The 15,973-nt window shown below is 35.8% G+C and overlaps 1 protein-coding gene across 2 annotated transcripts in view; it reads right to left on the reverse strand.

The window, feature by feature from the left end:
* LOC113226757 overlaps positions 1-15,973 on the reverse strand; it is a 94,727-nt gene that overhangs the window by 22,836 nt on the left and 55,918 nt on the right. Inside the window, exons 1-3 of one of the 2 annotated variants that reach the window (XM_026459497.1) lie at positions 12,424-13,420; positions 3,831-3,973; positions 3,144-3,192 (exon numbers count right to left, since the gene is read on the reverse strand). In XM_026459497.1, the coding sequence (XP_026315282.1) occupies positions 3,144-3,192; positions 3,831-3,973; positions 12,424-13,306 (1,075 nt within the window). In that variant the 5' untranslated portion in view covers positions 13,307-13,420. Of the gene's footprint in view, positions 1-3,143; positions 3,193-3,830; positions 3,974-12,423; positions 13,421-15,973 lie in introns of those variants that run through there. The other variant, XM_026459490.1, reaches the window with a different exon arrangement.

Genomic DNA, 15,973 nt, shown 5'->3' on the forward strand with positions numbered 1-15,973 from the left:
GAAAAACAAAATATACGCAGTTTAGATCCGGAAAAAATTGTTTCATTTCCGTCGCGCAACCGCGAAAACCTAACTGTCAAATTCTTTATACGGAACATAAACAACTTAGCAAGTGTCGAGACACAGCACAAGCGTGAAATAATAACATAGCTAGCAACTGACGTGGGTGACGAAAACAATGCGACGGCACCTTTCAGGAGCCAGTCGGCGAGAAACGCCTTCCATGCGCGGCCGACGGCTTCGAACTCCTTGATGAGTTCGATGGAGTAGACAGATTCTTCTTCGTCGCCGGCGACGAGCGCGGGGTTGTCCGAGTAATAGTGTAGGCGCAGCATGCATGGGGCCCCGACGGTGCATTGCCCGCCGCCGCCGCCACTCGGTGCGGCCCGCCGCGCCTCCCACGGCTCACTGCTAATTATACCCGCGTACTGGCAGAAGCTGCTCGCGCCGCCGCCGCCGCGCAACGGATGTTTTGCAACGAACTTGACACCGCCTGCCACCTCGCCCGCGCCGCGCCGTTTGGCGATCTGCCCTGGCCCACGCCCACCCACGTCTCAGAAGCATTCGTTTACCATCAACAATCTTTCTTCGCATAACAACAACAACGCTCTACAAGTTCATTTTACAATGACCTTATTCAAATTCTTACAATAACTACATGCTACAACGATTCTTTTCTTTCCCTACACCGCATTTACCTAATACGTCTGTCTTAACAAACAGAAAAAGCCATAAACGTTGAACGTACTCGTGGTAAGTGTAATTTTAAACTAGTCTAACATTATGCAACGTCCCGACGACGAAACTAAAATTCTAGATGTTTAGGAATAAGTTTTCCTGTTGTTGCTATGATAGTCTAAATGTACATTGTACAGCATCGTATCCAGACACCGCACCGTGTACGACAAGCTGTTCGTTGCAGAGTCGTTGATCTACTTTAATTCTATGTTTAGATTCAGATGACGTTACAGAAATTCGTGTGAACTGAATTCGGAACTTCGGTCTCCTAAAAGAAAAGATTAGACTTTCAATATGCAGTAGGTAACCTACGAAGACCAACATAAAACATAAAAAAGCCTAGTTAAGTGGATATTATTTTCGCGGTGCACTTACAATTACATATTAACCTGAAATATAAACACGCCATTTCTGTAATTGAAAGGGCTAATACGACAGGGCGCGACTTGTGCAAGAGCGACATAAAGCGCGAGGTATTGCTATTCTCGCATAGAGAAAAGCTAACTCTCTCGTTTCTATGGCGCTCTCGCGGAAGTCGCGCCCTGTCGTGACAGGGGTTCAAATGGGGGTTTGTAGAAAAGTATAGTAAGTATAGTAAAAGTATAAATATTCTACAAGGATTCGCATTAATACAAAATAACCCTGTACGTATATGCACTATATTGATTAGTCTCGAGGATAAAGTTTGGACAGTGACCTTGTCTTTCACTGAACAAGCCAGGACTACGATAAATAAATCAAAATATTGAAAACATACCATCCACAGACTTCTAAATTTCTTTGGAATCAATACACTGAAATCTATACCAAATGTAAACAGGTGCCGTGTGTCGGCATCAATTATTTTACTTATATTTCCACTATCGATTGGTAAAATAAACAAACGTGTGTTATTAAAATCAAAGCATAGACAGAATAAATAAATACCTTTTAATATCCAGTACGAGTACGTATCCGTAGGCATTTTCATTGAAATGAAAACAAATTTTATATAAATAGAAACAAATAAAATGAAAACTATATATTCTTTACGAGAGAACGGTCACGTCTCTGTTCTCTGTGTAAAAATGGAGTGAATAATGAGATACCGAAGATAAGGAAATGTCGCCAGTCGCACAATTTCAAGCGAGAGAGCATAGTGAGTATTATGATAAAATGAATATGGAGTGGGTTGTAAACTTTGAAATTATCAAGGCTTCTAAACTTTATACAAACCAAAAGCCCTTTCAAGGTTTCGTTTACCTCTTCACATCTTTGTTAAATAATTTTGGGAAAAATAAGTGGTGTTAAATAATTTTTCTATCATAATTTTCCCATTTACAATAAAACCAGGCTGTCATAATTATGTAATTTAAAAATGTTCTAACTAGTTTATAAGAGGGAGTCAAAGTCCGACAAACATTTACGCACCACACTTGGAACAAAATGGAATGTCATAGAAACATACAAAAGTAAAACAAAGCTCTTTTTTATCGCTGTGCGAATGGCATCGAGAGGTCTGTGTAAAATTAAACAATAATGTAGTCAAACAGTAGTTATATTTGCAGAGTCGTGTTATTTTGTCGAAATTTAGTTTAAATAACCACAAATTCCTGGTGGTCGCGTGCTGGTCTTCTTTTAGTTCCCCGAGCACAAAACGTGTTAGTATAAATTGCTCGTTTTCCTATTAGTTTTCATAAGACATAGAAAATACCAGATGTGGTCATACAACCAGGATCATTTTAGAGATAAAAATAATTTCTATACGAAGTTTGAAAGTACATTTAAGACTAATAAGTCTTTTTCTGGTTTTCGCACACAAAGTGAGTAAAAGTGACATGTATCGTATCTACATGTAATTACAACAAAGAATATACAATCAGTCTGGTATTGCATTAGCGTAACACGTTATGTATGTCGCTGTACAATCATAACGACCTAATTCGCGTACCACGTGTCTTAGTACCAACGGAGAAACAAAAATACAGTTACTGCAATATATAAGTAAGCCCTTTCCATTAAAGATAATATTTCGCGTGGTCTGCTTATCAGAAAAATAAACGTTAATGTTCCTATTCAATATCATTTGACATAAACAGAAAGACTGATTGGCAACCCGCGCGTGATAGTTACCAAGTACACAAGCATTATACCTACGAAATACAATACATGATCAAATCGGGTTAACAGAAAAACAAACTTCAAGTGTTACAATAATAATAAATAAAAGAAAAAAGAAAAATGTAACATACCTATATTTAAAGCAATATCATACTTGAATCGCCACGAACGACTATATTACTACTATGTATGAGAGAATTTTGTTTTGATCACCATTTATTTCAAATGAAGATTGGTAAAGAAAGAAACTTGCAATATATATTTTCAGGATGTCATTTATAAAAGCGTTTATAAAAAGTACTTACCTAAATCGGAGAGACTGACTTTTTCCAAGAATGGGTCCGCCACGGGCAGCTACAACAAAATGTAATCGTGAAACAATTATAAAACTGTAAATTTACGGAACATGTTTTGCGTTCATCATGCAAGTCAAGAATGCTTTAAGGAGCATTTAATACTGAAAAATAAAACATTTCCAATCTCAGGGCCGTGACACATTTTTTACAATGTATGGATTGTAGCAAGTGCCAAGGTCTGTCTAAGAATTAAAAGAGTTTGAACCGGGTGTCATGCGCCCATTCGTTATCCCTACGGGGGTACGATCAATATTACACTTTTACAGAAATTACGAGTCCAGTGCGTATTTGCAAAAGTAATTTCCATTGTTACTGTCACTCGAATCTCGTGTTGCTTCGGCGTATCAGGACGTAATATATACGTAATAAGTTGTTGTTTACCTTTTGTAGTAACCATAGATGCTGTTAAAACCACCATAAATGAGGTTATGTCTAAGCAACACCTTTTAAAATATACACTACTAGGCATGAGTGGATCAAATAAACACTTGATTTTTAGTCTACCTTCTACTATTATGTTACCTCAGTAATACATCAACGTCTTGTATCTCCTTTACCTCCACGCTGTTAGTCACTATTGCGAAATTGACATATGACCGACGTCGTATATTAGACAGAATGTCTGAAGAATCTTACCCCTCTAGAATCTCTGAAGAGCATGGCAGCATGATGCGGGTCCAGAAAGGCGTCGGAGGCACGGTGGCGTACAGTAGGGACATGGCCAAGCGACGAGCGACGTTTCTCCGCGTCCTGTGACGCAGCACGGCGTAAATGAGCTCCTGCAAACAATAATCATATAAGCGCACATAGACTACATACGGTTCCACATAATCGTTTCTACTGACGACTTAGTGGACCACCGATATGATGTCGAGTGATTTTATGACACAGTCTTTCCTAAAATCATGCCGACATTAACAACACATCGGTTACGAATGGCATACCATAGAAAAACAATAATGACTACAATTACGATTAAACAAACGTAGTGCATTAGTTAACATTCACAACATTTTTTTGTGCAACTTTGTATCAAAATACTATTGGCGTTTGCCCATAAAGTATAATGTACCTAAGTGTTTAAACAATCAAATTGAGTAAACAGCGAAGAACTGTTTCTTTGTAGGAAACACCTACATATTCAAAATATTACTCTTCTGGCTGTTTTAGAGACATTTCATGTGTTAAATTGAAACCAGAGCTTTGCGTGGCAGCAAAACTTAATGCGGACTTAAACATTATAACTTGCTGCTATCCTAGTACCTACATTTATATATACAAAAGAATAACGATAATATGACAACAATGTTATAATTTCTCGAGATACAGCTGAGGGCACTTCAATAAAGCGGTCGTTAGGACACCTTATTGGCACTTATCGCATCACTGAACCTTCGCTAATTGATTTCGCAATAACTGGTTCAATTTAGTAAGAAATTCTAAAACAATTAAGATTTTGTCTACCGATATTCTTATAAAACCCAAAATAGATCTATATTATTTATATTTAACCGAAAACATATTTACAGAACTTTTTAAGTCAGAACAGAACGTACGTGTGCGTGTGTATATACATATAATATATACACGAGATGACAACAAGAATAAAAAGTATTAGCTAGGTATTTGCTCGCTAATACCTAGCAGCCTTGACCATTACAGTAAACAAAAGACATCACTTCCTCAACTGAAAGTTGAGTTTTTGAAAACAGAAAATTTTTCTATTTTCAAAAACTCGTCACATGAGCTCTGTTAACTAGGAAAGACAAAACAATTTCCAAGATCATCTATATGTAATGTAACTTTATTATTTTAGCCCCTCGATACTCATAGCAGACGTATCTTCAATCTTTTGTTTCAGTTACAATGGTCCCCTTCCTATTTCAGCCAAATCAGGTCATGAATGATTTCTAGACTCGTGGCCCTTCTCAAAATACAATAGCAGTTCAATATCTATGCTATGGAAACAAACATTTGAAGTAGGTGGTTGAATCTAAATGCAATGAATTTAGTTCAAACCCTACATTGAAAAGGAGTTATTTACAGTTTTCAACGGAATAGCACAACAAACATTATATTATGGCAATCAAAGTGTCGCAAAATGTAACATTCCATTGACGTTCAAATTAGTACGTGCTCTAAGTTTAAAGTCAATGATATCCTGCGTCGAAAACGAGGCTTATCGCTAGAGTTAAATTGTCACGCAGATTTACAGGGACTCTTACTAAGAATCCATTATTTTTTTGTCCTCTGTCCCTGAATAAACCTACTATGAACATGAAATATCTGCAACAAAATCTATTCAGCTAAAATTAGGAGAAACATGTTGAACCGCAACATGTTTCTCTTATTAGTTCACTATTAAATCTTATAACACGAACATTTATGTCAGGAGCGAATAACCGCGAAGTAAAATACGCACAAGTGGACGAGGAGTAGCGGAAAAAGGAGATTTGATTCATATTATGTCTCTGTATATCATATCATAGGTATTTTTATATGATAGGTATTATTTATTATTACATGGGGCGCACTATAAGTTTCTGGAATGAATAAGAAAAAATACTATAAATGGCCAGAACTGAATTTATTGTTTCTCAAAATATTCTACGTTAGCATTAATGCACTTTTTCATACGAATTAACCAATTTTGAAAATATTTATGCCACTTTTCCGTGACAATCTCTGAAACATATTTTTCATACCCCTCGACAGCCTCTTCAGGTGATGAAAATCGTTGACCGCGTAACTGGTTCTTCATTTTTGAAAATAAATAAAAGTCACAAGGTCATCAATCAAAAACAGGTCAAAAAATCCGTTTTTTGAGCCTCAGTCAAATTGTGTGGGATCCAACGAGAGCACAGACTTTTCACACCCAAATGTTTGTGTAGTATTGACTCTGTATTTGACTCATGCCTATGCCTAAAGATGCCCGAATGTCATGGTATGTCACATGCCTGTCTGTTTTGATCATACGGCGCACAGCATCGATGTTTTTGTTGTTCACAGCAGTAGACAGGCGACCATCACGAAATTCGTCACTGAGATTCACACGACCGTGTTTGAATTCTGCAAACCAACGATAAATAGCGTCTTGCATGGTGCTTGATCGCCAAAAGCAGTTTGAAGCCGAGCGAAGCTCCGCTGAACTGTTATATTACCATTAAAGTCGTAGAAAATCATACTACGAAAATTTTCACGAGTTAAATCCATGGTGATGTAGACAACCAATTTCTAAAATGACGACACAATGTAAAAACAAGTGACAGTCAGATGCAACAAACTGTATTCTACAGTCAAAGAGTTCCATTTTCAAATGTTGTAATTACTTACAGGAAATTAAACTATTTTTCCGGATTTAAATCGTGAATATTTGTTTTTTCAAACAAACCAACGTTTCACAAACCGACAGTCAACCGTGACCATGGGACCTGTAAAGGGTCCGAAACGTCGGTTTGTTTGAAAAAACAAATATACGCGATTAAAATCCGGAAAAATAGTTTCATTTCCTATGTGTAACAATCGCGAAAACCAAGAGCTCGGTTGTAATTACTTTTTAAATATTTTTTATATAAGCGGCCAGTTCCGGAAACTTATAGGGCGCCCTATGTAAATACTATCGCCATACTCATATAAACTATTGCAATCTACAAAAGTATAATCTGTCACCCTTTGTATAAAAGGATTATATTTCTTTAGTTTATTGTTATAATTTAAATTCGGTGAGTGGCATTGCTGATGTGGGGAGCAAAACTGCCAGGTTCAAATGGAATTGGGGGGGCCTCGTTAGCTGTATGCAACCCGAGAAGTGGGCGAACATCGTCACTCCTTGGGTGCCCGAGGATGGAAAGAGAATGAGAAGGTGTTGGCGGGACGGTCTTGATGGATTTGAGAGGGAGTGGTGGGAGATCGCCAAGGACAGGGAGCAAAGGAGGATTTTGGTTTTGGTGGGACATAATAGGTTAATAAAATAAATTCTTATAAATGTTAATATACAAACAAATCACCGTGGCGTGGTTGACCTTCGGTCTTATTATATCATTCATCCGCCTGTTTTATTTACAAAATCTATCGTCGCAACTCTAAAGGTCTGCTTCTATTAACTAAAATTAACACGACTTTCAAAACCAAATGTTTAAAAACTATGTTTTAAGTTAATAATGAGATCATTCTTACAATTCTTTAATTCAATAATTTACCTACACCTTTTTCATTACTATCTAGAAAAAAAGTAGACCACAATATAAAGCAAAAACAGCATTTTTACTTTGTGTACATTAGTAAATCAAAACTCAAACATGCACTAAATGTTCATATTAGCCGATATTGGGTAATGAACGTCACTCGGACAGAATATAACGATGTTACAGAGTTCTATTAAATTAGCAGACACTATCCAGACACGAGCGCACTTTAAGATAACAATGACGTTGGGGTTATCTCTGTGCTGTGAATAAATGATAAAATGTTAAAGTATACAATCCAATATTTAAACATTATACTGAATCATCGAGTATATAAATGTACTAATGAATATAGCTTTAGAAACAAAAGTACACTACTCAACAAAGTCTAGTCAGTGCTGGCCACTGAAATTTTATAAATGTAAATTAAAACTGTATTAAATTATGATTCAAAATTTAAAAAATAAAACAAAAAAGCAAAGGCATTTTGAAATTTGAAAAATTTTTTCAAAAGTGAGCTATTGAGAGTTTATTATTACTTTACGTTTGTTTTTCTTGTGTTCAACAATTTATTTTTGGTTTCGTTAATTTTTGTGATTTTGAGAGCCATATCGCGTCATCATTTAACGAAGGACGAGATGCTTAGGGCTGTGCATATGTTAGAAGCTGGGCTGGGTCGTCTGGGGTGGTGTAACGCATGTTCACTGGGCTGAAACACAGTGGGCGCGTGTACTTTTTTCTGAAGAGTCTCCTTTCGGTTTTCATCCAGATTTAAAAAGAGTGCGAGTTTGGCGAATTTCCTGATCGCAATAATGCACTCCAGTAACATCTGGATGTTCATCTACTAAGGCGAAAAGACAATGATTTGAGCTGGAAGTAGCCTGGGATGGAAGAACTGATCTCATTTCGATATAAGGCAAATTTTCAACTGCCTCGTGTATGTGTGTTACCATGCTGGGCTGCCAGACAGGGTACCGGGTCCAAGTCCCGGGCCGGGAGAAATATTTGTATATATTTGTATAGTATAGCTTACATTTATATTATTATTACTATAACTAATTTGGATGCGGAATGCTACTGTGACTAAGTTGTGCAACTCATGGTAATCCCTCACCGACAGCAGTTCGGCCAAGATTTCATGTTTATACACGATAATGCACGTGCATATACTGCAAGACCAGTGAAGAATGTATTCCGCGAGTATCACGTGTATACAGTTGCTTGTTCAGTCGGCCAATCTCAATGTCAGTGAGCATACGATTCATGGAGAAAAGCATTCAGTAATCTTCCCCAAAATTTACAAACAGAAAAAGAGCTTTAACCTCACCTATCCAAAGTATGGTGTCTTATTTCACAGGTGACAATTGAGAACCTCATACTTTGTACGTCGTTGTTGAGCCGTCACTACTGCTTCGGGAGGTCCGACTAACTAGTAAAAAACTCATTTAGTAGCTTTTTTAAATAATTTTCACTGTTACCAAAGATCTTTTTTCATTTTTTTATTTTTTTTTGGAAATGAAACTATTTTTCCGGATTTAAACCGCGTATATTTGTTGAGTCGCGTATACCACTTATGACATAACTGGTTGAAGACTGTACCACGTCGGTCAACCGTGACCATGGGACCTGTAAAGGGCCCGAAACGTCGGTTTGTATGAAAAAAAAATATACGCGATTTAAATCCGGAAAAATAGTTTCATTTCCTGTGTGTAACAATCGCGAAAACCTAAGAACTTTTTTTTTTTTATTTTGTCATAATTTCATTACTTTAAAATAAATTTTTATTTCCTTAACAACCCTTTTATTATTTTATCTTTTAAATAAATATGCATATAAGGAAACAGTTTGTTAAATTTGAAAACATATTACAATAACCCCGTTCCTTAAACTTTGTTGAGCAGTCTATTTTGTATTCACAAGCATTAGACTTTTATTTTTGTGTAAGGATACTAACAAAGTTCATTTAAGTTAATTCGGCTGCACTTAACCAACAGCTGTACAATGGAATGATATACAATAGCAGATTGCAGCAGTAACCTTTTAATTTTCTTTACATTTAATTTTTCTTTCATCTTATTTATTATATTTAATCAAACTATAAATTAAATTGCACTGATTTTGCATTATCGTACTTTTTTCTGCGGTTGTGTTCGCAGTTCTTTTACATTGTATAACTTTTAGCATACTCTCTAAACACATTTGCATGGTTTTGCTCAGTCATCGTTAGCACTACACATTCCATACTACATTTAGATCGTTACAACGTGAAATTCGATTTAGCCCCTTCCAACCATCCGTTAAACATCGATCAGTTCGACCATCCTTTTCAACCTCTCATAATATACAAGGATCAACTATCCAATCAACGACGACTACATCCACCCGTAAATTTACCCGTTAATCCACATTGTAAATTATTGTAGTAACAAATATTTTTTTATTAACACATATGTTTAATTTTGTATGAAAATAAATATGACGATTTATATAAAGTCGTGGAACAATAGTTGTTGTTTGTGATGTTAATAAAATAAAAACTGCGAAGTCGTTATTTAGTTTTACAAATAACGCTACATATAGCAAATGGCTAGAGGACCTACAATAAAAAGTATTTACTATACTACTTTCTTTACCGTAAACTTGGTGTCAATTTAAAATTCAACATCCAAAAATGTGAAATTGTCTTTATAAATGTCGCACATATTCAATGAGCATGTACGATAACAATTATACGATATTTCGTCTGGCTGTATAAATATTAGTGTTTGTTTTTAAAATAAACCAACGTCACGCCCGTGCCAAATGTCAAACCCCTCCAAGCTCATCAATGTTTAGCATTACATAAGACTACTGATAAAGCGTTACGTTATGCATACCCTTTCACTAATTTAAGACTTTAATGAAGACAGACAGAAGAATTTAATTAAGGTCGTGTTTTTCATATAGATGTGAATAGTTATTAACTAAGAGAAACCGGCGAATGGTGTTAAGTCCCGAGCGTCCTGAACAAGGGGCCTACCATAACCTTTCCACAAACATTCTTATTTCAATGCAAGCTTAAAGTAAGCTTATTATAATATTACTCATATTCGTACCATGACGAACCTGTCAACCAAGAAATGTATTATTGCAAAAGTGATTGAAAGAACAAATGATTTCCCAATATTGTCTATTCCTTACTAAAAGTAGGAGAGATAACGCTATGTGAACTATATAATGCCATCTCTTTCTTTTTTGATGTTCCGAATCGTCTTATCGTAGTATAATGTTTAAGTGTTTAATGTTACTTACATTCAGAAAATTTTGACTGTTAAATAAGAAAAGTATGTAAAAATAAAATATATTAAAATTACGTTTTCAATAATTATTCCGCATTTTCATAAAGAAAAATAAATAAAACAAGATGAGTCTTGATAGTCACGTTGTGAATTCGGAACTATAGTTTAGTGTGAACTGTTAGTTTCGCCAAGGAGCATATAGATAGCGTTGTCATAATTTTGCGAAATAAACATCGCGTATTTTTATTTAACGAGAAATTATTTCCTATGTGCTGTTAAATAAAAAAATATACAAAATATTGAAGAGATATGCGTAAATAAATAAGTTCAACTTAACTTTTAATCATCACAAATCAATATTAAGACAACAAAACTGAAAATAATATTGTTTCCATTGCAACTATTTTAAGATTGCTAAATTTGACATGAATTTGAATAAGGCACGAACTGAGTAAATGAATAGTCACAAAGCTGCCAATAAAACATCATAGTTTTAACATTACAATAAGCTTACTTTAAGCGCGTCATGGTACGAAAAGTCAATGTAAGGTTAAAGTAATATTGTTTTAAGAGGTTGTGGTAGGCCCCCTGGCAATAGAAGAGAAATTCATGTGCGCCGTTATTATGTATTAGTGACAACATCGTACCAACATATCGGCGATTAAGTAGTAGTGTACATTCAAAAGTTTTCAAATAATAATAGTCGTCACAATAATGTACTGACATGTGTGTATAGTTGTAACAGCTTATGGCCGCGACTTACTTTATGTGGAATTGGCTAATAATCCAATATACACCTGCACGTGAAAAACAATTCACTCAGATCACCGTATAAATTAAAACACCGTTATGCATTAGTCCCTTTAATAGTTTGAAAAATGCTTATTTATTTATATAAATACGGTGTTTATACACCTCTATGCGTAAATTCCCTTTTTAAAGGGAGTTGAAAATGCGTGTTTAAAGTTTAAAACACCGCCATGCGCTATTACCCTCTTTCAAAGGTATTTTAAAAAATGCGTGTACAAAATTATATTCCTACAACAAGCATGACGACAAAAAATTCAAAGAATTAATTTTTCGCAAACAAACCCTTACATTAAGTTTTTCACGTTTAAGGAAATGTTGTTGTTGATCCGTACCCCGTTTTAGGTCATACAAAACTGAATTTCTCATACGAACTTTCGTGCCCCTCCCTTTACACCCTTTTCCTGTTTATTTTACAACTAATTTTTTTTGTATTGCTTTAATAGTTTTGGTTGTGTTGATGGAAATGTTTGGAAGGAGAACTTTATTCGAAAGTCAAATAAACATAATGGAAGCTGTACAAATTTTAAACTTCAACCCTTTTTCTAGAAAATGTTAGAGTGAGTCTAGTGTAGGGGTGCTCCAAAAACCGTTATATAATAAATGTAGGGGTCCAAATTGAGAGCGTACATTTCAAAATGGTGGATTAAAATTGCGGCTGAACATTTGCTTCAATTGAATTCTGGTATTCGAATTCCCGAAAGCTCTCATAAAATGGGCTTAATATTTTTTCCACCATTTTCCATTATTACCGCAATACAAGTATTCCTTGCTTTCTTCAAGACCGATGAAACTTAAGATAAAGCGAAGTCGGTGGACAAAGACTGGGCAAAGACTGGGCGCAAGTCAAGTCCGTGGATGTTAGGTTTTGTAGATAAGAGATAATTATAAATACTATAACTCTGTACTTAAAATAAAAAAGTAACCATAGTAAACATTAAAGCAAGTCGCACCACTTACCTTCTTTCACTATCGTATCAAAAATGTGATACGTAGCTCCGCAGTCTTCGAGTAAAGGTCTTCTTACAATTTTATTTAAATGGTCACCGTCGAGTGACTTAGAACGAGATCGAAACTCATCACTACTTGCGATGGGTTCATTAGAGTTATTCGGAACTGCGCATGAACCGCGCCTGCCTTCGCCAGAATCGTGTCGCCAATGGCCCACTTTCTTGCCAAACGTCCGAATTAATTCCTGTATAGAATGATGCTTATGCCGCGACCCACTAGCGCTTGACCCCGAGCTTCTTCGCTCCTTATCGTGTGAATGTTCCTTGTAATCTTTATTGTTAGCACTGTCGGCTAACTTTTGGGCAAAACTTTTGTTATCAAACCTATTTCTGACAGGACCATTTAATTTGGTGTTGCTGATTTCTCCGTAGCGTTCACACTTGCTGTATTCGTTCTCCTGTATGTCGTCCATGACGTCATTGTAGAGAGGCGACACATAATGGCGGTAATCGTGTCGCGGAGCCTGATAAGTATTAACACCGATTTGATAGCGTTCTCCTTCACTTCGCTGTCTCCTGTATTCGGGATGGTGCTGAGTGGGAGAGTTCCTTCCTTCCATAACTTCACGGAAGTAACTCGCAAAGTTCGGATATCGGTCTCTGGGGCTCGAAGCGAATTCGAAAGGGCTCCCTGAAGGGCCTCGCAAACTTCGCTGCGCATAAGAGCCTCTCTGATTAATGGGTATTGGTTTAGCATTGTCATTTTGATAAAATGTCCGAGAATCTGAGGTACTCAATGAGGAGTACCAGCTTTCACTACTGTCTTCTTTTTCCAACGGTGGAGTGGATTCCCGGGAATGGTGTTTGTGGAGGAAGTGCGTAAGACCGTGCATTTTGGATTAAACGATTCACTCATAATAAAACTAGTTGAACAAATTTATCAACTATTTTGTCTAAAACGATAAACTATTAATTATTAACTAATCAACTACACGTAAACCTTGATCGGACCTGAAGTGTGCGATGTGGTAACGTAAATATATGATACGTAAACAAGTGAGTTATATCTAAACTATGCGTAAGGAAAATTCAAGTAAAAACTCAACATTCAACGTTATAAATTAGAGGCGCGAAATTTAGGAGTTAAAAGATACCTATTACTACTGTAAACATTACAGCAATTAAATATTAATCTTATTAAATAGGTACATTAAGTAGCCTAACAGCATAGTACATCCTTATAGTGTATGATTGCAAAGTTACAAAGTATTAAAGATTTATAGTTATCGAGCTGTTTATTAATAGTCCCCCCTGTCGCGCCTTTACTAAATGTATAAATTTATACCTTGACCTACCTTTACTAAATTTATACTTTGTGGGGACGCCGTTAATGGCACAGAAGCTGAGCGACTACGGGTATAGTTAGGAAAACAAATTTACCAAATAGCCTCTGCTAAATGTAACTCTCACCACGCCAAGGTAACTCGGGTATATTTGGGTAATTTATACTTCTGGTCGAAAAAACAGTGTAAACTTCTTTAAGATATTTTTCGTGATGGATTTTACTACTTTTGGTCTTGTTATTTAAGGGAAAAATACTCGCCGAGCTCGCAGATTTGAAGCGACTTAATTATAGGGGTTGAAAATAAGTCACGTCTACTCATCTCATCACTCAAGAAATTTGTACAGAAAAAACAATGAGAAAAAAGCAATACCCGCATCCCATAGGTACAATAATCACTTTCATGGATCAAAAGTCACTTCCATGGGCAAATTTTTATTCACGAATCCGTGACCTCCGTGCTAGTGACATTTTTCCATTAAAATCTCAAAAACTTCAATACCAAGTACGGACGTGTAAATGAAGCTGTTTTTGATAGAAATAGCGTTAAAGCCACAAAACTGAAGTGCATTAATTAAAAAACATACATCTAACGACCGACACAATTGCGACCACTTATGTTCGGCGAGTTTTAAAAATCGCAGATCAAAGTGTAATTACTCGTAGATATTGGCACCGCCAGCCGAAACTGACATTTGAATGAAAAGATGGCGGCTGTATCTTTTTGCGTTCCAGATACATTCAGATACAAGCACAACATTTCAATAATTACGGCTGTGCAACATACACCCAAGGATGTCAACCGAGGTACTATTAGCATTTCTTTTTATGTAGTTCTTCTGACATATAAAACACACGATTTTTTTCCCCTGCTTAAAGGGTGTGGTTTTTTACCTTACCACCTTACCATTGACTTACAAATAAATGGACGACGGGTCTAATACAAAAACCACGAAAAAAATGTCCCAAGTCAACCTATTCGAAATTTAAATTGTAATGTCATCGCAGTATCGCGCTGTCAGTATAACAAATGAAGACTAAAGCGGAGTTTGGCGCTCTGTATACGATTTTAGCGCCTTACAAGTGAGGACACTTTTTAGCGCGGACCCGACGTCCATATAATTGTAAGTCAATGGGTCGCACACACGAAAGTGACATTTTCGATGTTTTGAGAATTAATTAATTATGCCTTAAATTAATCCACTTTTTTTCCTAAATTACGGTATTTTAACTATCCTTCATGGACACAAAACACAATGTAGATATTTATTTATTGTTACTACACGTTATAAAACTGGTGATCATAGTATTTTTATTTTTTTCAAATATGAGAAATACCCATTTAGTAGCATCGTTTTAAAGTAAAGCGTAATTAAATATAATCGTCTTTGACACAATAACTTGTTTGGGTATACTTTATAGCTACTTCAACAAAGTGCAGTACTAAGTGTATCCGTATAGGATTCGTCACTCTCTCTCATAAGTTTAATCAATGGGCAGTGTTCACAATTTTTGACCTATACATATTAATTTTCTTTCGAAAATATGGACTATTTTAAGACACTACTTTGAATATTTTATCATTTGGTAGCTTATTTGCCTTGTTATGATTTTTTGAAAATTTTTAAGTTTTTATATTTGTAGAGGGTATCAATGGCTCTATAAATGTTAACCTTCACTTCACTTTTTATTTTTATGGCTCCATCAATATGAGAACTGATGATTTTGCCAATGTCACAGTTGAAAGAAAAAAAACGAAACAAAAAAAAAAAAAATTTCGCTAAGCTCTAATAGGACATTAACCGGTGTTGGTAAGTTGGACTACGGGAGTACTCTTGCGACAGGAAATATTTAAAAAAGTAAATTGACATCTCTCAAAACGTCAAAAATGAAATTCTAACTAGACAGGGAATAGCAGAAAGGAATCGTTCCGGTTCCAAAAAATCACAGTGATAAATCATCGTGATTTTGTCACGACTGTTACTTCCGTGACCTTGTCACGCCTATAACTTACATCACGATATACGGTTTTAGCCAGCGGCTTCTTTCTAATACTTATAGCCGTTTTTTATAGAATGATTTAAGTTTTTACTCCCTTTGTAATAAGTTTGACGGCGGATCATCGTGATTTTTTCATCGTGACGTTATTTATCACCCACCTCTAATTCTAACTTATAAGATGTATTTCGTTACTTTTTGTTCTCTGGTGTTTCTTTAA

This window comes from Hyposmocoma kahamanoa, unplaced genomic scaffold, assembly GCF_003589595.1.
Source record: "Hyposmocoma kahamanoa isolate Upper Pololo Valley unplaced genomic scaffold, ASM358959v1 100021, whole genome shotgun sequence".
NCBI lineage: Eukaryota > Metazoa > Arthropoda > Insecta > Lepidoptera > Cosmopterigidae > Hyposmocoma > Hyposmocoma kahamanoa.